Here is a 22096-nt window from a genome sequence, read left to right as displayed (position 1 = left end):
GTTGTTACACCACTGTGAAGGTCCAGGAGTGGAGTCCACAGGGGACGGGGCGGCAGCTGGAGGGCCGAAGAGCTAGGTGCATGCGCAGGGGAGGGGACGCACCAGGGCAGTGGTCAGGCTGGAGTAACAGATCTCAACCAGAAAAAAGTCATCTAGGAATGTAGAAGAATGAGGTAGCACATTTAGATCAAGTGCCTACAATATCAAAAGATGTAATGTACAAGTTGCAGCAGCAGCAGCGGTGGCGGCAACGTCATAATGTTTAATATATCTTGCAGAATGCATATGTAAGTCTCAAAGTAGAGAATGAAAGTGGAAGTAAATTATAAATAATTGTTATCTTTTGTTCATCGTTCCATGGGTGGAATCTGAGCTGTGATAATGCAAATATAATGTACCATTGGGATCTGAAGAAACTAGCTTGCCTTTTGAAAATAAAATAACCTTTTATAGTGTTTCTTTCCCTAACTAATATATTTGGCACTTATTATTGCTGAAATACATACGAATGTTTCAGTGCTTTGTGGATTCTATATCACAGAATTATTCACATGAGAAAGTCTACCACCGAAGAAAATTTGTAAATGTTGTTTTGCACAGAATGAAATTTATTAAACTGATATTAACAGATATGTATTTTACAATTTTTTGAGCAATATAAAATTGATGGAAACAATATTGGCCAATACATACCTGGCTTTCCACTAACATTGCCATGTCCATGAACATGTCATGCAGTTCCCTAATAGAGTTTTCTAATTTTATGATGTCTGCATGCCTTGCTTCAATGTCTGCTAGGGTCTGTTTGGCTTGCTGAGTCTCCATTATTATCTGCAATATGTTTTGAGAAAGTTCTATTAATTTAACTGTCTTACAATCTGCACCATATTTTAATGATGTTTTGTGTAGAGGGAGGGAGACAGACAGACAGACAGACACAGAGAGAGAGAGAGAGAGAGAGAGAGAGAGAGAGAGAGAGGGGGGGGAGAAGAAGAAGAAGAAGAAGAAGAAGAAGAAGAAGAAGGAAAGTCTTGCTAAAACAACTCTTGTGAAGTCAGTACAGAAAATGGTCTGTGATGAGAATTTATCCATGTTCCAAGAAACACAGAGAGAATATTATTGTAAAACTCACAGATTTTGTTTTCAGATAATGTTGAAAAAGCTTCGCAACTAAATGCTGTAGTGAAAGGAAACTACTGCAAGGGTATTATACAACCCTTCATGGCAATATGTATCAAATACACGCATTGTGCAAAAAGTGCAGGTAGAGAGTGGAAGATGTGGATGTATTTCGGTGCAATGGTGGCATGGCACAAATAAGGGTTGAAATAATGTTTTTAAACTTAAGGATCTTCCAGAATTTACTGTGCCAAAAACAGGAACTGTATGCATTCTGTTTACTTACCATTTCGAAGGTACTAGCAGAAAAACAGTAATTTAATCAACCAAATTCACATGGATTACAACTTATTTGACATTCGCAAGGGATGTCGTTATGTCACACATTTTCACCGCAACCACCCACCCACGCAACCACCTATCGCATTAACGGGCTTCTCTTACAGGAAAAATCTAAAGAAATGAACACACTGTAAAAGGAGGGAAGAAACCCCTCTATAAAAAAGCATAAAAGAAAACATTAAAAGCACAATAAAAAAAGGAGGTCTGTCAGTGACGAGAGAGAAATCTACTGCAGATGCTAGTCCATCGGTCCAAATCTCTACTTCCTCTTCCACTGCTGCTGGACCATTTCTTTGATTGTTAATACATGTTTCTTCCATTGCATCCTTGGACATCCCCTTGGGTGTTTTCCAGCAGGTTGGCAACGGAGGACTTGGCAAGGGAGGGATCTATCTGTTTGAAAGATGTGACCAAACCACTGCAGCCTGTTGTGCCCTAATATTTTGCCAATGTGTGGCATTCTGAACCACCGGTACAGGTCTTATTTTGTTCTTTGCTCCCATTTACCTTCCATGGCATCGTAAGATGGGTCCATAGATCTTTCGATGTATCTTCCTCTCGAAGGGTCATATTTCTGATATCACCCAGGTTTCACAACCAAATAAAAGAACCTGCCATACCAGTGTCATTTACATATGGGCCTTATTCTTCTTCTGCGATATCAGTTGAGGCTTGAATAAATTGCTCAGACTAAAGAACGTGTGACTGACATTTATTAATCGTTCATGCACCTATCTCATCACTTCATTTTCATTATTCAATATACAACCTCGATACTTTAATTACTGAACTTATTCATATGCATGCCTATCAACAATGGGAGAAGGAGAGCTTAATGATGTACTACAAGGTATTTCATTTTATCCTCATCCATAACCGGCCCAGTTTTCTTCATACTGCTGATAAATCAGGAAGTATCAGTACATACTTGCTCCAAAGTGTCACCAAGAATCACAATCTCCTCAGCAACTGGCAGGACTGTCTCTGCCCCCTACCATCTCCAGTTCTCTGATACTATCAGTGTTATGGCTTACTTTTTGCAAGGCCAAGTTGAATATTATTGGCACCAATGGATCTCATTGAGTGTAGCAAGTTGCACTTAACCTTATCTATTTTGATGAGATGTGAATGGCTCTGAGCACTATGGGATTTAACATCTGAAGTAATCAGTCCCTTAGAACGTAGAACTACTTAAACCTAACTAACCTGAGGACATCACACATATCCACACCCGAGGCAGGATTTGAACCTGCGACCGTAGCGGTCGCGCGGTTCTAGACTGGAGTGCCTAGAACCGCTTGGCGACACCGGCCGGCGATGAGATGTGAAATTCCTACAATATTTTCCACACCATGGAATGGCCAAAGCTTTCATAAGCTTGTCAAAAATCAATGAATATGAGGTGTAATTCCCAATAAAACTCTAAAAAGTTTTCTATCAGCTGCCTCAAGGCAAATTGGGGTCCTGAGTCTACCATCTAGGGACAAAACCACACTGACTGTGGCCTACAATTCCTTCAGTCAAAGATTTCATGTTGTTTACCAGCAGATTTGCAAAGACTTTATAAGCAGTTTCAAGTAATGAAACATCTCGGTAGTTGGGTATTTGTGTAGCACCACCCTTGTTGAAGAGGGGGGACACGTAACTGCTCCCTTCCATTCTTCAGGAGTTATTTCTTAACAGCTTTGAAGCATCCATAAATGTGTCACCTCCCTAGCTGATCATCTCAGCTGTGACACCCCTACCTCCTGGAGCTTTACTGTTCTTGAGGGCCTTTAGCGCATAATTGATTTCTATCTCTCATGGTTCAGGGACTTTCACTCTGTCAAACTAGGCCTTCATCTGTGTTGTCATCACTGTTGGGAAGTGACGATTTTTAGTTCTCAAACTATTTTTTTAAAAATATCTGTTTGCTCTAGTGGTGATATCACTACCCCAGTTTCATCCATTAAAACCAGTGTATGTTGTTGGTAGGTACTTCTGCCAAAATCCTGAAGCCCAGAAAAAAGATTCTTTGACTGCTATCAACAAACTTTTGTTGTTTCCGTTTCTTCTCCCATATGAGCTGACCCGTGTTATACCTCCCCTCATAAGAAGCTATCCTTGCATCTTCTTAAAGTTGTTCTAGCCATTTTAGTCTCTTAGGTGACCTGGTCTCTACAAATTCCAAACATTCTTCTTCAAACAAAGTTTTACTTCTGTGTCTCCAATGTGAAACAAGTTCTCCAATCGCATTCGCTAACACTGCATTTCTTAACACCAACAATGCATCAGCCATGTTGTATCCTCCAATGCTGTCGGACGTTTTGCAATTTTACCTCTTTAGCATTGTCTCACTTCTAAATCTTTCAATTTATCCATTTCAAAGTGGACCATCCTTTGAACATTACTTTGCCATTTGGTGGACAGTTTCAGACATAGTCTGACTACCACCAAAAAATGATTGGACTTCGTATCTGCCCCACGGAAGGTTCATACATGTTTAACACATTCATCATGTTCTTGGTTAACTATCACATGGTTGATCTGGTTTATTGTACTTCCCTCTAGGGATATCCAGGTAACCTTACCTTACTATGGTCAAGATGGCCTAAGTTGATCCCCGATAGCTCAAAGTGTTATTGCCAGCTTTCAACTGTGAACCACTAATGGCAGCAGGTGAAAACAGTAGCTGTCTACAGAGCTGTGACAACACTGAGGCACTGCCATAGACACATTTACAACATCGCATGAAGTTAGTGGTTGTGGTAGGCCCGCAAAGCTGCCATTCTCAGCTCCCTTCAATTTGTCTGAGATCACCTTACACTGACTGAACTATACTTTATGGGGGAGGTCTGAATTTCTAATCGTTATTCTCCTTGTTTTGGCAAAGCTAATCAGCCTGATCTCATTCTCACTACTTGTTTTGTGGCTGTGATCAGGGTCAATTATTGTATGACACTCGTCTTTTCTTCCTACTTGAAACAATTTCTTGTACTTAAAAAACAAAAACTAATGCAATTAACATAGCCTTTCTTAAAAATTAGGTAGTGACTATCTGGGACCAAGTCTGGATTTAATTAATTTGTCAGTTGGGTGAATGACAGCAGAATGAAAAATTAACTAGACAAGAAGCTAGAACTAACTTCAGGAAAAATAATAAAAGGGGAAAACAGGAAAGGAACTAGTGTTACCAAACAAAACGTTGGTAATTTGGCAATCAATTTAATTTCTTGAAGAAATAAAAGTTGTCTGAATTATGTATCAGAACAAAATAGATTTTATCAAATTATTAGATCCAAGTAACAATGTAGCTTTACTATTCTTTATGTACGTACAAACATCATGTTATGTAAATGATGAATATATTTCAAAACAAAGAAACCTTCGAATTCATGGGCTTCACAAGTTAAATAAATTTGATATCTGTGAAATGGCAGTTCAGACACCTACCCCTTGTGTGAACACAGCTGGGTTTCCTTGCTCTAACATATCTTCCAGCTCCTCATTTGTTGTTGATCTGCCAGCTACACAAAAATAACTGGAATCAATACAGACACATGCACAAAACACAGTGTTACAAATACAAAAAAATCCAATGAAAAGTTAGCTGTACACATCCACTAAGATTTTTATTGTGTCGTAGCTGCTAGCAGAAACCTACTTTCTTCTCACAAGCAAAGCATCCCAGAACAAACGATTAAATCAGGATATAAATAAATTGAAAATATGGGAATGTGCCTGTTCTGCCACCCATTAAGTTACTTTACATGCAAATTTCTGCATTTTCAGACAGTCAATGTTTAAGATTAATGAACTAAGAACTACAGCAGCCCAAATCACTGAACACACCATCGTAACCAGTAGGTTCAAAAAATCATAAATGACATCATCTGGAAAAAAATGTTTAACATTTGCTTGAAACAATGTCTCCTATCACATAAATACTTACAGAAGTCAGATTTCCTAGAATAGAAGTAGCCGTCTCCCCACACACTCCCCCCCCCCCCCCCCCCTATAACAGATTTGCTGCCTTGCTATATTCTCTTTCCTTGTTCATCAACAAATGGCAAATAGAGTGTCAATGTAGTAACAAAAAACACAATAGAACTGAACAGTGTGAACATACTTGACGAGAGCAACACATTGTCACGTTACATTGCTTTCAATGTTTCCACACTTTGGTAGCCCATTATCAGATGTCACAGTGCTCATATTACCTCACTTTTTGTCACAAACCGTTCTGTTCTACAGAGTTATAATCACTTTATTAAACCTCCACATCTGCTATTTGATGACTAACACAGGAAAATGGTACGACGACACAGCGAATTCTGTTGTGAGAAATACAACTCTGATCTACTGACATTTATTTTTTCAAGCAAAAATTTGTTAATGACCAAATAACATAGCTTTTATGTCTCTAGTGAGTCTGCTGGTTATAATTGTTGCTTACATGGTATTGTTTCTCCATTGAATCAGGCTGCTATATGCTTGAGATTTGTTAACCTTCAAACACCAATTGCCCACAAATGGTGAATTCTGCAGATAAAAAAATTTATATGTAATAGGACAGACACATCTCCATATTTTAAAATCATTTTTATTCATGTTTAGTTGTCTGAGTTAGGTACTTCCCTCGTATGTAGATATACGAGGAGACTCTTCCCATTTCTTTGTTTTATGTATCTTACATGGAGCTACGCTTATGTGACAAAATTTTGATTGCTCCTGACTCTGTATTGTTCACTGTATTAGAAATCTCTCTCACAGGAATTGTTTGCAGTCATATTCCAGGTTATTAATCACTGTTACAAGCACCTCACCTGATCAAAATCGTATGACTAAAGGCTTTTTCTTTTTTATGAAAAATCGTATTTTATACTTTTTTATTTAACACATTCTGCAGAGATCAATGAATAACTAAAACTATATTTTACTGAAGACCCAAGTTATTTGAGTTGACTATTTCAATTTTAGTATCAAAATATTCATTACGGTACTTATACTTGCCAAATAAGAGCCGTACCTTTTGGCTGCTAAGTGATGTTAGCAATGAAGTGCAGAACTCATTCCATTATGTAAATACTCTCACATCTCTAAGAAAATCCAAATCAATGGCAAATATTACATGTCTGAGATGAATGTATAGTTATTCTTAATGCTAGAAGGATACAATATTGATAGCGTTCTCAGGAAGAATGGAAAGTGCAATTTAGAACAAGACTGTAGAGGAAATAATTGTCTTAGATGGCTGTGGTGAAGACCAAGTGATGTTTAACATTTTCAAACTTCCTAAAACTGTTATTGTGGAGAAAATTAGTCTTAGCCTGGGAAGTTACTGTAGAAACTTTTACTGGACCATGACACACACACACACAGTGTGGAACTCCTTGGCTTAGTGTGTAAATGTAATTTTACAAGTCCAGAGGTCTGGGATTCATTCCTCAGTTGGTTCTTACATTTTTTCTAGCACCTATTCACAGTTTGTTAATGTGAAGCAAGTCAAGTTGTCCCATAGTTTGAATCCACATTAAACTGCAGACCCCTTCTCCTCCCATGATGGCTCAGTGAGTCAGTTCACAAGTCTGAGGAAAGCAAGTGATTTCCACCTCAATAAGGCCATATCCAGTGTAGCACCGTGGCATCCAAATAACCCTTCTGGTTGACAAAGGCTTGGCAACTTATGTACGAAGGGATTTCCCATATTTGAAAGTAGTAAAAAAATTATATATATAATTTATCCCTTATGGACCTCATGACAATGCAAGAATACCGTATTTAATATTTTTGTTATTTCATCTTATCTGTGTAACTCACTTTCTGCAATTACATCAATGTGAGAACTATACACCGCCAATCAATATACTGCAGTACGGTATTGTCTTGCATTATGTGGATATGTCTACTAATCCGCATGTCATGATCATGGTACGGCATGGTATGTTTGAATTTGTCTCAAACTGTAGGCTAACTGAACTGATAAAGTAATTCAAACAATACAGTCTATGTATTACTATAATACACTCTGAAAACTTGCAACAAGAATGAACACTGCTTTGTTTAAATGAATCAATACGAACTGCAGCCCTGAACAAACAGCAATTGTGTGTGAACAACAGGGGTCAACAGTAAACAAGTGGCACTAAACAGCAGTTGTTTATTGTACAAATACAAGCTACATCAAAGCAATAACATCCAGTTCACCTTTTCAGTGAGTTAGATGGCTGTGTGTTTATCTAGCAAGATGAAAAAGGAATTTTCTGTATCTTAGTAGGTGTGATTTAAATTGGCACCCCACGCATTTAGCAACCCAGGTACTCAGTCAAAGACTGTGTTGTTCCTTTCAAATTGTCTTTAAAAGTCATTGTAATTGAAATGTAAATTTCAGTAAATGCTACAGCACAGTCTCTGCAGCATGTACTGAACTATTATTCTCCACTATCTTACTAACCATGTCAGTATCACTTCACAAATATCTCAGAGTATTCTAAAAACTTGGTAATATCAAAACTTGATTCTATTGACAAAATGAAAATATGAGCATTTACTTACTTATTTCTAGCTGCCTCTGTATCCTACCCTTGCATCGTTCTCTATAATCTGTCTGCGTTCTATTGTACTCCGTCATTACTTCGACAAATTTTCTTGACAGTGTCGAATGCTGAGTCTTTCGTATCCTCAAGTCAGCAGACGACTTATTTGTATGTTCTTCTTGTTCTATGTTTTGCTCTATGACTGAAACACAATAAACAAAATTAACAATTAACAATTACCAACTGTTTCATTGCACTGATTTAGTGAAACTGATACAAACATGGAACAAACCTTTTAATTTGGCACGGACTTTGTTGGCAGTTTTTTTAATATCAGCCATTAAATCCTCCAGCTCCTGTTTGACCTCTGCAACAAGAGAAAATTTACTTTCAATTAAATGTTTATGGACTCCTAACATTTACAAGTAATTTATGGGGCTTCATGAAATTCTTAGCACACGTTTTGAGCAGAATTCTCTATCTTCCATTTACCTCCTGACTGAAGTTATCCATAGGTTGTACACACTGGAATAATCAAAATGCTGTTCCTGTTAAGATAATTCAAGTGAATTTACAGTGACATGGAGATGCAATCTTTTTGCTTATGTCAGTGAATGAGTTGTGTTCACGAGTCCTCAGAAGAAAGGAAGGACGATTAGGCTTTTACATCACATCAAGAATAAGGTCATTAGAGACTGCGCTCGAGATTGGATAGGGCAATACCAGGAGACAAAATCGGCTATGTCCTCTTCAGAGGAACCATTCTGGAGTTGACGTGAACTGATTTAGTGACAGCAGAAAACCCTTTATCTGGATCCATGAATGGGATTTGAACCCTGCTGCCCCTGAGTGTCAGTCCAGTTTGATGATCTTGGTCAGTAGAGACAGGGAAGCAAATACTCAGCTGATTCACCTCTTGTACCCTAGAACAGTAGGCTTCCTGGCAAAATAATAGGTATGACCATGAGCACTGGGATATTATCTGCAACATCATGGGGGGAACCACAACTGCTTGTGAAAGGAAGACAGTATCAGAGTGGAAAAGAGGTGGGTGGGAGGGGGGGGGGGGGGGGAGAAGGAAAAAGAGGGACAGTTGGGAAAATTTGCTAATTAGTAATGTCAGTGATAAGTAAAATTTATGCAACATTGGTAGAAAGAAGTGGGAGACGACTTTTTCAACCACAGCAGCACTGGCGGACAAGACACACACACACACACACACACACACACACACACACACACACACACACACCACACACACTTAGAAGAGAGGCTGTTAAGGAGTTCTCAGAAGTGGGGTCAGCAATCATACTTCACTACAATAGCTCATCGAATTTATTGCAATATGCCATTACACTGATTAATTGAAGACCAGAGCAGGCGGTGTGTTTTGAAATGACATTTCTTTTACAGTCTCAGAAGAATGTTGATGACACTGATACCTATGATCTAACAAAACCACAGCCTTGGTCTCAATTTAATTTGTATAAGCACTGAAATAGTACTAGCTTTAAAGTCATCATTAGATCTTGAAAAAGCAGGGACAAAGAGGAGACCCAGTCAAACTGCTGCAACGAAGATCAGTTATTTTCAAATAAATTGAAGTTTAACGGACTGAAAATTCCACAGTTCATCAAGTGATGACTTTTTTCTATGATAGCCTCATATTGTACAGTGACACACAACATTATGTGGTAATTTTCTTCACTTTTGTTCCTTGTGCTCCATTCTGTTTTAGTTGGCTGGACCAGAGGAATAGAGAGAGTATTTTTGATGCCTTGTGGATTATATTTTTAGCTAATTATTTTTTCTTAAACAATAGCTTGCAAATAAGATGTCTTAATATCATAGCTTAAAGCAGGTCCTGACGAATTGTCATTCCTCAGTTAAAAATTTTAGCCATTTCACTCTACGGCATTTTGAACTTCACTTAATTCCCTTCAAATTATTTTAACTTTGTACCACACAAAGTTGAAAGGTGGAAGAAATATTTAGGAAGTCTATACAAGGGAAACAAACTTGAGAACAATATTATAAAAAGAGAATATCAAGTAGGTGAAGATGAGATGGGAGATATGATACTGTGAGAAGAATATGACAGAGCACTAAATGACCTTAGAGGAAACATACATGGGACAGTCATGAGAAAATAATTATTCCATCCATTGTGCAAGATTGCAAGACAGGTTAAATACCCTTAGGCTTCAATTGAAACGTGTACTAATAGAGATTTCAAAGAAGGCAAGTGTTACTACTATGAAACCATCAGTTTAGTAAGTCATCGTTGCAAAATATTGACACAAATTATTTACAGAAGAATGGAAAAACTGGTAAAAGCTGAAGGTTTTGTTCTGGAGAAATTTATGAACATGGATGGCAATACTGACCATACAATTTATCATAGAAAATAGAGTGAAAACAGGCACATCTGCATTTATAACATTTGTCGATTTAGAGAAACCTTTTGACAATGTTCTCTCTGCATTCTTTGAAACTGAAGGTATCAGGCACAAAATACATGAATTGTAAACTTATTTACAACTTTTACAGAAATCGAACAGCAGTTATGAGAGTTGAAAGGTATGAAAGGAGAGCAGTGGTTGAGAAGGAAGTGAGACAGGGTGTAGCTCATGTAGGACGTCATTCTATCTGTACACCGAGCAAGCAGTAAAGGGAATCAGGAGAAAATTGAAAGGGGAATTAAAGTCCATGGAGAAGAAATAAAAACTCTTAGGTTTGCAATTGACATAATGAATCTCTCAGAGTTGGCAAAGGACTTGGATGAGCAGTTGAACAGAAGGGGTATAGTCTTGAAAGGGTTTATAAGATGAATACAAACAAAAGTAAAGGAAGAGTAATGGAATGTAGTCTAACCGAAAAAAATAATGCTGACTGAAGTAGATTAGCAAATGAGACACTAAAACTAAAACATAAATTGCGTTATATGAGCAGCAAAATAGTTGACTATCATAAAAGTAGAGATGATACAAAATGTACACTGTCACTAGCAAGAAAAAATTTTTGAAGAGGAAGTATTTGGCAAGATCTAACAAAAGCTGGAGTGTTAGGAAGTGTTTCCTGAAAGTATGTGTCTGGAATGTAGTTTCTTACAAAAGTGAATCATGGATGATAAGAGGTTCAGCATTCTTCTGTAGTGCCACGTTTCATTTCAAAAGCTTCTGTTCTCTACTTTTCTGAAGGTCAGATGGATAGATGGAATAACTAGTGATGAGGTACCAAATCAAACTGGGGAGGAAAGGAATTAATTGCACAATTTGACTAAAATAGAGAATCGGTTGATAGAACACACCCTGAGGCGTCAAGGTACTGGTAATGGAGGTAAGAGGTAAGGGGAGTGAAAATTGTAGAGGTAGAGGGAGATCAAAGGATGCATGCAGTAAACAAGTTCAAGTGAACATAGGTTGCAGTACCTATGCACAGACGAAAGGGTTTGCACAGGATGGTCTAGTGTGGGCAGCTGCATCAAAGCTATCTTTGTACTGTAAGCCGTAACAACATGATGAATAACCCAGTGTTTCTCTTAACATAATGGGGATGCACGATTCTGTTGATAAATATATCATAAAATTCACTTTTACATGCAGAATTATGTTTCAGAAATATTACAAAATGGTTCAAATGGCTCTGAGCACTATGGGACTCAACTGCTGAGGTCATTAGTCCCCTAGAACTTAGAACTAGTTAAACCTAACTAACCTAAGGACATCACACACATCCATGCCCGAGGCAGGATTCGAACCTGCGACCGTAGCGGTCTCGCGGTTCCAGACTGCAGCGCCAGAACCGCGCGGCCACTTCGGCCGGCAGAAATATTACATTTAGAAGAACTGGAAGCTGAATATTCTTTATATTTTCGGAGTGTTTTGTGATGAGAGTTAGTGTGGGTACCTGTCACATCACGTAACTGGAGTTACAATGTTATCTATGCAGTCTATCAGAACAGCATTGCACACTATGAGCAGAACTGAAAACAACATGTCCATCTGCACAATAATGTAAATCACAAATGGTGGTGAAGGTAGAGATAGGAAATTTCTGGAATTAAAACATGTGAAATCCCGGAAATAAGAATTTGGCATGCATACAATCCCTTCTACAAACCAGTGCCGAGAGGAAGCTATTATTTTAACATTTCTGGATAACGAGATCACATTTTACAAACAGGTCAATCTGTCTGGAGAATGATAGGCGCATCAGGCATGGCTAGTTTCACCATCCTTGTGTGGAAGTAGCATTTTTGCACATATGCTGATATTCTGCCGGCATCTTCCACACCGTGGATCAATGAGAACATTCAGCGAATTTGAAATTTCTGACTATAATATTCTTCTCTTGCTCGATACATTAAATCTGAAATGCATATTAATGCGAGTGTCTAGCTGAACAATTGAGTGGTTAGCGTGCAACTGACGAGTGGAGCACTCCGATTCCTGGCACTGCCGAAACAGAACATCTATTTTGGAGGCAAAGAGCGTGTAGAGTGATGAGCTGGTCACATGCTGCTATATACTGATGTACAATGACAATGGTCGGTTGGCTGGCAATGGTTACTTCACAAGGACTGACTACACAGTTGTCGTGAATACACAGAGGTGTGCAGAACTGTAAAATAAAACCAAGTTTATGTGATGGACGATACATTACCTACACCCATATCTGCACAGCAGACAGCTGTGTTAACTGCCCAAAGGATTCTTCAAGGACTGTGCAAACTTAGTGGCCAAGAGAGGAGTCAACATAGGTGTAATAATTTAACTGAGGTCAAATTCACAGTTTGTAGTGTAATAACTCTACACACACACACACACACACACACACACACACACACACACACACACACACACACACACACACACACAATGTTGCTATGTTTATGTTTCTAGTGTTGTGGCTACGTAGATGTGTTCAAAGTTTGTATCATTGTGTGATTTGCCATGGCAATATAGTCACTAATCTCGTTTTGTACATCTGGATTGATAAATACATGGTCAATTTTATAGACAGCAGTGTTACATTACTTAGTATTATTCAGCCAGGTGCAATTGCAGTGCTCTACCATTATACATATTCCATCATATTATTGCAGACATCGTATTAGATGTACCTCTTGCACACAAAACGTGAGCGTAACGGCAAGTTACGTTTGTGTGTGTGTGTGTGTGTGTGTGTGTGTGTGTGTGTGTGTGTGTGTGTGTGTGTGTAAAGGGGGGAGGGAGGGAGGGGGGGTGTCTCCACCGCCTCACTAGCCGATTAACGCCTGCAAACAAAAACGGCTCCGGCTCCAGCGAAGTGAACAGGTGAGGAGGTGGAGGAGGAGGAGGAGGAGGAGGGTGGGGGGAGGGTGGGGGGAGACGCAGCGGTCCAGAAGCGTGAGGCGTCGCGGTGCGGGGCGAGCCGTGGATGACCCTTGACGGGCGGTCGTGGGCGATGAGTAAGCGGAACCTCGTGGACCACGCTGCGCGGCGCAGCCCGAGAACGGGGTCGCCCCGCCTGAGTGGGCGTTATCAGTACATGACGTCACTACGGTGCGCCCACGCAGCATCGCGGACAGCCGGTTGCCATGGCAGCGACCGCCGGAGATTTCGATCGCTGGACTTCGCTCTTATCTGACTGAGGCTTCCTGGGGAATTCGGACGACGGGGGTTGGGGTGCAGTCGGGCGAACGGTGGTGGGGCCTGGAACGGTGGAGGGAGGTGGGGGTATTTCGTCAACAGTTCCGTGCAAGAAGAATCGAAGCTCTTATTTGGTCGTCCTTACAATGCAGACCATCTACTGCACACGTCCCGCACATTTGTTTCGTGAAACAAGTTTGAATAAATGTGATTGCAGGCTCTCTCCGTGTATTCCAATGATGAAATCTGCTCGGCTGATCAGCCGAATGGTGGTGCCGTCTTGTCGCAACGTTTCGATGCGATTCATACCCATGACCTTCAAGCGAAGTGTCGGAATGCTGTGTTCCATCAATCTGTATAGTCCCTCGACTACCGTCCACTTCTGCAGGCGGGCCAACGAAACGTTGCGACAGGACGACGCCACCACTTGGTTGATCACTTGAGATGTCAAGTCTGAATAACCTTATAAAATGCGCAAAAAAATACGTGCAGAGACCGATAATTCTTTGCTTACGCTGTTGGCGAAAAACCACTGTTAACAGTAATAATCGTCCGAAGCGACTGAACGTGGAATGACCCCATAAGACCAACTGTTTGAGAAGCAGATGTCAGACGGTCTTCGGAACAATATTAAGGAAACGTAATTCATTCACGAAGTAAGTGTGCTTGTGAAATATTTCTGAGATCATTTCTGAACTACTGCTCATCCGTAAGTGGTCCTTACCAGGCTGGAATAATAGAAGAGATAGGGGAGATCCAGAAAATACAAGGAAGCAAGAAAGACGGAAAATAAGGTTAGGGTTTAACGTCCCTTCGACATTAAGGTCTTCAGAAAGGGAGCACAGGCTCGGAATAAGGAAGGATACGGAAAGAAATCATTCGTGCCCTTAGTAAGTAATCATCTCGTTATTTGCCTCGAGTGATTTACAGAAATCACAGAAAACCTAAACCTGGATGGCCGGACGCGGATTTGAACCGTCGTCATCCTAAATTTAAGTACAGTGTGCTAACCACTGCGCCACCTCGCTGCACGGGGCAGACACCCGGCAATCCTACTTCTTTCTCAAGTGCCAGATGATGTGTGTTCTGTAGGTGAGACATTACACCGAAGAGCGCACGTTTTGTCATGTGATCGTTTAGCAAGCGCGAGAGCGTTACGTAGATGCTCAACAAACTACAGTGGAAGACTGTACAGCATATGTACTGTGTATCACGGAGACGTGTACTATTTAATACGTTCATGCTGGCGCACAGAACTGAGTTTCTCGCTGTGCGGTGGTGCGAGTGTTCACTCTTCCCTTCCTCTGACGGTGCTACTTTCCCTGTTGCTCGCCAAGGGGCAGCGGTCGGATTCAAACGCCCAAGGGTTCTATTTTAATCTATTGACCTTTACTCTGAAAATGGCGTAAGTCCATTTTTTAAAGAAATGACTTAAAATAATTTTATACACTAGCTTAGTAACAAATTATGTGATCTCATTTGTTCAGAGAGCTCTCTCGTTGAATGGTAACACACAATTGTATTCGCAGCTGTTCTTTGCACCTGGCTTATAGGTGACACATCACACGTTACTGTTTTGCTGGTAGCATAGTTTGTGAAGTCGAGCGTGAGCCACCGGTTGTACACGCCGGTATGAATGTGTTTAATTCCAAGAGCGCATGCCCCAAGAAGAGTCTAGCAACGTATCACTTGGTGCAACATATATCTTGTGAAATGAGCACGACCAGAAAATCCGAGAAATTAGAGATCATACGGAAATTTGTTGTTAATCGTTCTCCTGAACCCAACAGGGAAAGGTGGAGAGATGATAGTGGTACTAGAAGTACCTTACGCCACGTACTGAAAGGTGGCATACGATGTACAGATGCAGAATCACGCACTGTTGCAAGCTTTACGATATGACACCGCGCAGCAACTTCCGTTGTGCGTTTCGGATGAGTACCTGTTTTGTGTGGTGAGTGCGTTTAGCGTATAACATTGTACGTGTGTCTACTACTCTGAAAAAATACCGAAGATGGTCAAAAGGAGTGCATCTCCATCTGATCACCTCCACGATCAGTGCCGCGTGACCGATGGGTGAATGTGAAGTATGGACTTCAACTTAACATTGGTGACGGCGAACTCAGCGGCAGTGTGCCTCCATTAGCCCACGAATGTTCGCCGTGGATTTTCTTCCACCATTCCTGCCAGCAATCTTTGGGTTGAGCGCCGACGTGTTACCTCCTTCGACTTGGGAAGTGGGCTCTGAATGACGCAACAAGAGCGCCTGTACTTCGATTACAAAATCTTTGTGATTGACGTTTGAACACGTCCAGTTGCGCGGGGCAGACACCCGGCAATCTTACTTCTTTCTCGAGTGCCAGATGATGTGTATTCTGTAGGTGAGACATTACAGGTAAGTGATTAGAAAAACATAGGTCACACTTGTCCTCAACAAGGGTAACGCAAGTGAGCTACAAAACTGCCGTTCAGTCCCAATGACGTTCATCCCTTGTGGTGTTCTAGAACATGTTACGAGCTCAAACAATCAGGTCTCTCGAACAGAAATCAGCATGGATTCCGAAAACCTTCATAATTTTGAATCCAACACACATTTTCTCAAATGACACCCTAAAACCTATGCATCAAGGAAATCAGATATGTGCAGTGTTCCCTTTACTTCCTGAAAACATCTTACCCATACAGCAGCAACATTTATCAACGAAAGTGTCATCATACGAGGTATGAAACAAAATTTTTAATTGCGTTCAAGATTTCTTGGTATACAAGAAACAACAGGCGTGCCCTTGGAAGGGTCTTAGGACCCTTGTTGTTTATGTTGTATGGCGTGACACAATAGGTACTTTACAACTCCAATGTCATAGCACGCCTTGTAATTAACTTATCGAAGATAAGTGAAGTTTGTCTCGTACACCAACTCTACGTTTTTTTATGTAAATTAATGAATCATTTGCCTTTCCAGGTGACAAGAGGCACGTGAGACAAGTTTCTTTGTTATTGTAGGGTGGTAGGAACACCATAAACGAATCAGAATGGAATCGGGACAGGAAATGGCGCAATGTGTGGCTTGGTAGCTTTAAATAGATGTGAGAGCATTGCAGAAACTGCACCTCTAGACACCCAAGTTCAGGGAAATTTCGTAAAGTGAGGATGGTAGGAAACCAAGACCCTTTCGGCCATCCATAAGAAAATGGCGCAAGAACTTCACGGAAACGGGGCAAGCCAAGGAGAAGTGACGAAAACAGGGAGAGAATTCAACAGGTTTCCCAGCGTTCATCACACAAGTCTCTTAGCAAGGCATCAAAAGAAATGTATATGCTTCACAGACAGTGCACCGGGTACTTTAAAAGCGACTTGATCTGTTTCTGTATTGATTGCATATATACTGCACGCCCTTGGATGACGTTGAAGATTTGAAGGCAAAGATAATGACGGCTATTGAGACAGTTGACGTTGACATGTTAGAGTGAGTTTGTGCTGAATTGCAATATGACTAGATAGTGTACGCGCGAGAAGGGAAGCGCTTGCAGAGCCTGATGAAAGAACAAGGAAAAAAAACTGAGTTGGTCATCAGACAAGCCTTTTTTTTCCCTCTACGTTAATTACAAATTGAGTTATCTGACACTGAACTTGGAAAGTACCTTTTGGGACATCTTGTATATTAGTGACTGGCAGACAATGTTAATTGCAGCAACCTCAGACTTCGCATATGGTGCAGTTACCTACAACGAAGTACGTATCTACAAGGAAGAGCGTATCTACAAGGAAGTACCGTCCAGAAAACGCTACACAAATATTCAATCTTCATAAGGTTGCAAAAACGTTTAACTGTACAGAAATGTAAAATAACGCAGTTCAGACAACGAATAAGCGTATCATCCTCAACTTGAGTATTTATGATTCACAGTTAGTACTGGTCAATGTACTTGGGTTTGACGATTTGTAGGGCTATGAAATGGAATTAAGGGAAATGTCACGTAGGCTCAATTGTAAGTAAATCATGATGCAAATTTCAGTTCGCTGGCAGGATACCGGGAAAACGATGACTGCTTACAAATCACTTGTGCGTCCCAAATTAGACTACTGTTCACGCCTGAAGGACCCGTACCAAATAGGACTAACAGGGGATACTGAACATATGGACAGATGGGCGTCACAATGGTCATGTGTGTTACTCAGGAGGTAGCGTCACGGGAATGTTGAAAAAGATGAACTGGCAGATTCTTTGAGATATAAGCAAATTATCCTGCTAAAGCCTACTTCGGAAATTTAAAGGCCCAGTACCGAGTGAAGAATGAAGCGATATTCTTCATCCCCTACCTGTCGCTCATGTAGAGACCGAGAAGAGAGAATCACGATTCGTTACAACACGCGCATAAGGCGTCATTCTTCCTGCGCTCTATACACAATGGAACGAGAGGGGAAACGTATAATGTGGTACCGTGCCAAGTACCTTCTGCCACGTAGTTTACAATGGTTTGCACAGTACGTATATGTAGATATACTCTCAGGTGGATGAGAATGGAATTTAAACCGTTATTTATAGTCGCCACAGGGGCAATACTTAAGCTGCGATCGAGAGATGTCACCTGTCTCATGTGCTACGGTAACGTTCTGCACGTCACAATACACAGGCTGCGCGTGTGCGCGCGCGTGAAAGAGCAAAAAGTCGAGATATTTCTATTGGTGATTGAGGACGGTGTAGTGAAAAACATTACAACGTTATTTACGTCATTTGCAGACTAACAATTACAGCCTAACAATTACAGCCATTACCTGTCTTACGTTTTTAGGTTGGTTAGTACCTCGAAGTACATTTGACAAGGGCAAGCCATTAATACTTATTTTCCCCTAGGCAGCAGGTCAGGTGTTGACGTGCGAAAGCCTGGATGCAAAACAGTCTATACTGACGTGTGTAGTCCTTTTAGTGGTATGTATAACGTTCCCGCATAGATCCTATATAAACACTATTTTTAAAACATCGCTTAGTACGACATCGCTTATTGCAACTTATCGTATAAACCGTCGTATTTTTTTTATTACATTTTCGGGGAAATATATCGGCTATAGCGTCCAATGTTCGTCTTTGTTTATTAGGTATTTGGGGATTACTAACAATAAAGTGACGCTTATTTTGAAACTCTTGCTATCTGTGCATTGTTGGTTTCATATCAGTACGTCTGTTAAACAGTCAATGCAAGCATCGCTTTGAAAATGTTGTATAAAAAGAGTAAAGTACTGAATATCGAAGAAAAAAATATCACACTTTATATGACAATAAGAACGGCGAAAGAAGGGACGTTGCAGTAGATTCACTTGTCACTTGAGACAACAAAGTCGCTCATGGAAAGGGGGGCTTGTGACGCGCAGGGCGACCAGCGACACCCAGAGTCCCGAGGCGGAGCCGCGCTAGCTTCTGTCGCAGAAGCTCTAGCGTCTTTGACGCGGGGTGCGCGCGTGTGGGCGTGGGATCGATATTAGGCAAGACGCCGCGCTGCGGGGCGCGGCGCGGCAGTAAGCTGATCAGCGTAACGGCCGGGCCAGGAGCAGCGATAATCGCATTACGGCCGCCTGGGCACGCATGGCGGCCCTGCCCACGTCACTATCCCCGCTGCGACGGCCTTCGGCAGTACCTTAATGCTCATTAAGAACAGCTGCAGTCTCTGTTCCTTAGCGCTGGTCCACCCCCCCCCCCCCCCCACACACACACACACACACACACACACACACACACACACACACACACACACCGATGATGAAACAACCATTTTTCATACACGGAAGTAACCAAACACTACTGGAAACTTCCGCACAAGACGCGATTCAACGTCACACATAATCATAATCACAGAGATCGGCTTACATTAGGTAAGCTTCGCAGGACAGTGCGTGATTCCAAATTTTTGAAGGCTGCAAGTTCATCTTTGCGAAGGTGTCGCCAAGGTCACAAATACAACTACTAAACCCAGTGTTGTGCGTAGCGCAATGGTAAGCATATAAACTTCAACCTTCTGCATCTTCGTATCAGACGACAACGATCTGCTAAGAACTTATGGAAGGCTGCGTTTGAATTTTTAACTGTTAGTTTGCCTCCTCTTGCCGCAGGCACTGATATTTTCGTCCACCTACTAGTTAGCGAAAAAGTTTCAGTTAACTCCTCGACAAAGAAAGGTCACACAATCAGGTTTCTTTTTCTGTATTTGTTTGCTGGTGGCATAGTCCATATCAACTCTGGCAGGCTAGAAAAAAAATCTTACGTTCATACTCTCGAATGTTATTGAATTTAGCCTATGTTAAAATGAAGGACTAAGGAAGGAACATGTATTTTTTGTTTTCTCCGAAAAACTTTTTGCTCCGAGATACAGCCCTCCAAAGATGACACTGCGAACACCAGTTTTTAGATGCAAATTATCGAAAAAAATTTTAAATGCAGTATCTCTGTAACAGTTCTAGATATTTTGTTAGTTTTTTATTTGAAAGATAATTGCTTTTTGATTCCAATGATATCCTCTGTTTGGGCAAAACGGTCGAAGTTCATTTACTGTTGCCTTTTTTTAATAATTTACAGAAAAAAACTTTTCAATAATGCCAATCCAGAAAAGTTAAATTTTTTCCTGTTTATTAATACCATGTAGTACTGTATTTTCTGTAAAGGAGAGCTTCCACTTTTAAGTTTGTCAGGTTTTATTTTAAAAAATCTAACTTTCAAGGGAATGTATGTCTTCACTAAAGTTGTTTCTTACTAATTTCTTTGTTACTATGCTTATACCTATTGTCTTTGTTGCAGTTATTTCTTATCACTTTCTTTGTTGCAGTTATTTCTTACACTTTGTTGTAGTTTGTCAGTTTCTTTGTCGTGGTTGTTCATTGCAGGCTTCTGTATTGTAGATCAGTGCTAATTTGTTTACTGAAGAGGCTTCTAAGAAATTTGAGACCATTCAGTAAGTTCTGTGTTTCTGTGAAGAATTTACCAGTTCACACAATTGCAGTGTGTTGTGAAAAGGACTGTTTGAAGTGTCATCTGACTGGGGCTACAGGAGAGTAAAGTGTGCTGACTATTTGCATACCCATAAAAGAGTGATATTCAAGACAAACAAAAAACAGACTGTTTCAAAGTGAAGATGTTTCCAGTGACGACTTTTGGTGTTCTAAATGTTTTGACAGAATAACAGCAATGATAGTATCTGAACAAGGTAAAGCCTCCCATGGCGCACATGATGATGACTTTACATCAATAGAGGAAGAATTAAATACCCTGAATCAGTTAAATACAGAGGTAGGTATTAGTCCTGTTAAGAAACCGGTGTCAGTGAAGTCTAGTCATAAGCTCTATGCACCACGAAGGTGCAGAGAAATTACTGAAGCTGAGGATGAATACGCTACACCAAAACTGATCACAGTCTTCAAAGTAGAAATTCCATCTTCAGAAGAAAATGAACCAAAGCACTCTTGCACTTCTTGCCAGTAATTTTTCACAAATATCAATTCAGCTGTTGCATATTACGCATCCTACAGTGAAAAGGTGCAAGTTTTAACTATTATTCCAGACACATTTTCAAAGCAAACATTTCTGAACTACGTTCTATCAGTATCTAAGTACATGGTAAACAAATCAAGAAATGTGAGGTCGCTAAAAGGCGTCTTTGGAAGACCAGATCCCTATTATGGTCATCTGTAGAAGCAGCTCAAGTTCAAATAGTGCAGTCACTTTATCTGGAAGATAAATGGGACTGTTCTTGCCACAGTGCAAACAAAAAAGACACTATAACTGTTTAACAGTTGAAGTTCAAAAAGTTGTGAGAGTGAAGAGGTACATGACTCTCAGTATTAAAGAAACTTTTGCAATTTATAAGAGCAACTATACAAGTTCACATATTGGAAGTCAAAATTTTATGCACTACGACCTAAGTGGGTAATTCCACACCCACCTAGAGATGTCTTTTTATGTGTGTACTGCGCAAATTTTGAACTTTGTGTGGTAACTTTGAAGAACTTACTGGAGCACGTGACATGTGACACCTTGGTTGGGTGTTTGAAGTCATTAGTAGTCTGTGACGTAAGGCGAGATACATGTTTGTTACAAGAATGTGGTGACTGCCCTGAAAGGGAGGGCTGTTTCTACAGACACTTGGCCTGGAACACGTAGCAGATGACTCTACAGAAATTACATATGCAAAATGGGAGGAAAATAAACTAATTAAGAAAATTTACCTTCGACAGTTTCATTGATGAACTTGGTAAATGGTCCGTTAAAACAATAACACACCAGCATCTGAAGAAATTGCAACAACACACTGCAGAAGTGTAAGGGTGTGTGCAGGATGAAGAACTACGTTTAGTGCTTCACTATGTTTTTCTGAGAACGGGTCTGTAATTCTCCCACAAAAAAAAATCCAAGGGTATCGTTGGAGTAATGACCACGTTTCAATTTTTTACAGGAGTGACATTTTCAAAACAAGACCACAAGTGTCGCAGTTATAAGTAATG

At 40.4% G+C, this 22096-nt stretch overlaps 1 protein-coding gene across 4 annotated transcripts in view; it reads right to left on the bottom strand.

Moving 5' to 3' along the window:
- LOC124604224 (syntaxin-1A) overlaps positions 1-22096 on the bottom strand; it is a 344075-nt gene that overhangs the window by 96601 nt on the left and 225378 nt on the right. For all 4 annotated transcript variants that reach the window (XM_047136460.1, XM_047136463.1, XM_047136461.1 and 1 more), the window contains 4 exons: positions 8269-8343; positions 7996-8178; positions 4894-4967; positions 694-831 (listed from right to left, as the gene is read on the bottom strand). In XM_047136460.1, the coding sequence (XP_046992416.1) occupies positions 694-831; positions 4894-4967; positions 7996-8178; positions 8269-8343 (470 nt within the window). The remainder of the gene's footprint in view (positions 1-693; positions 832-4893; positions 4968-7995; positions 8179-8268; positions 8344-22096) is intronic.

The sequence above is a fragment of the Schistocerca americana genome, chromosome 1 (genome assembly GCF_021461395.2).
Source record: "Schistocerca americana isolate TAMUIC-IGC-003095 chromosome 1, iqSchAmer2.1, whole genome shotgun sequence".
Lineage (NCBI taxonomy): Eukaryota > Metazoa > Arthropoda > Insecta > Orthoptera > Acrididae > Schistocerca > Schistocerca americana.
This window is presented reverse-complemented; position numbering and strand designations above follow the sequence as displayed.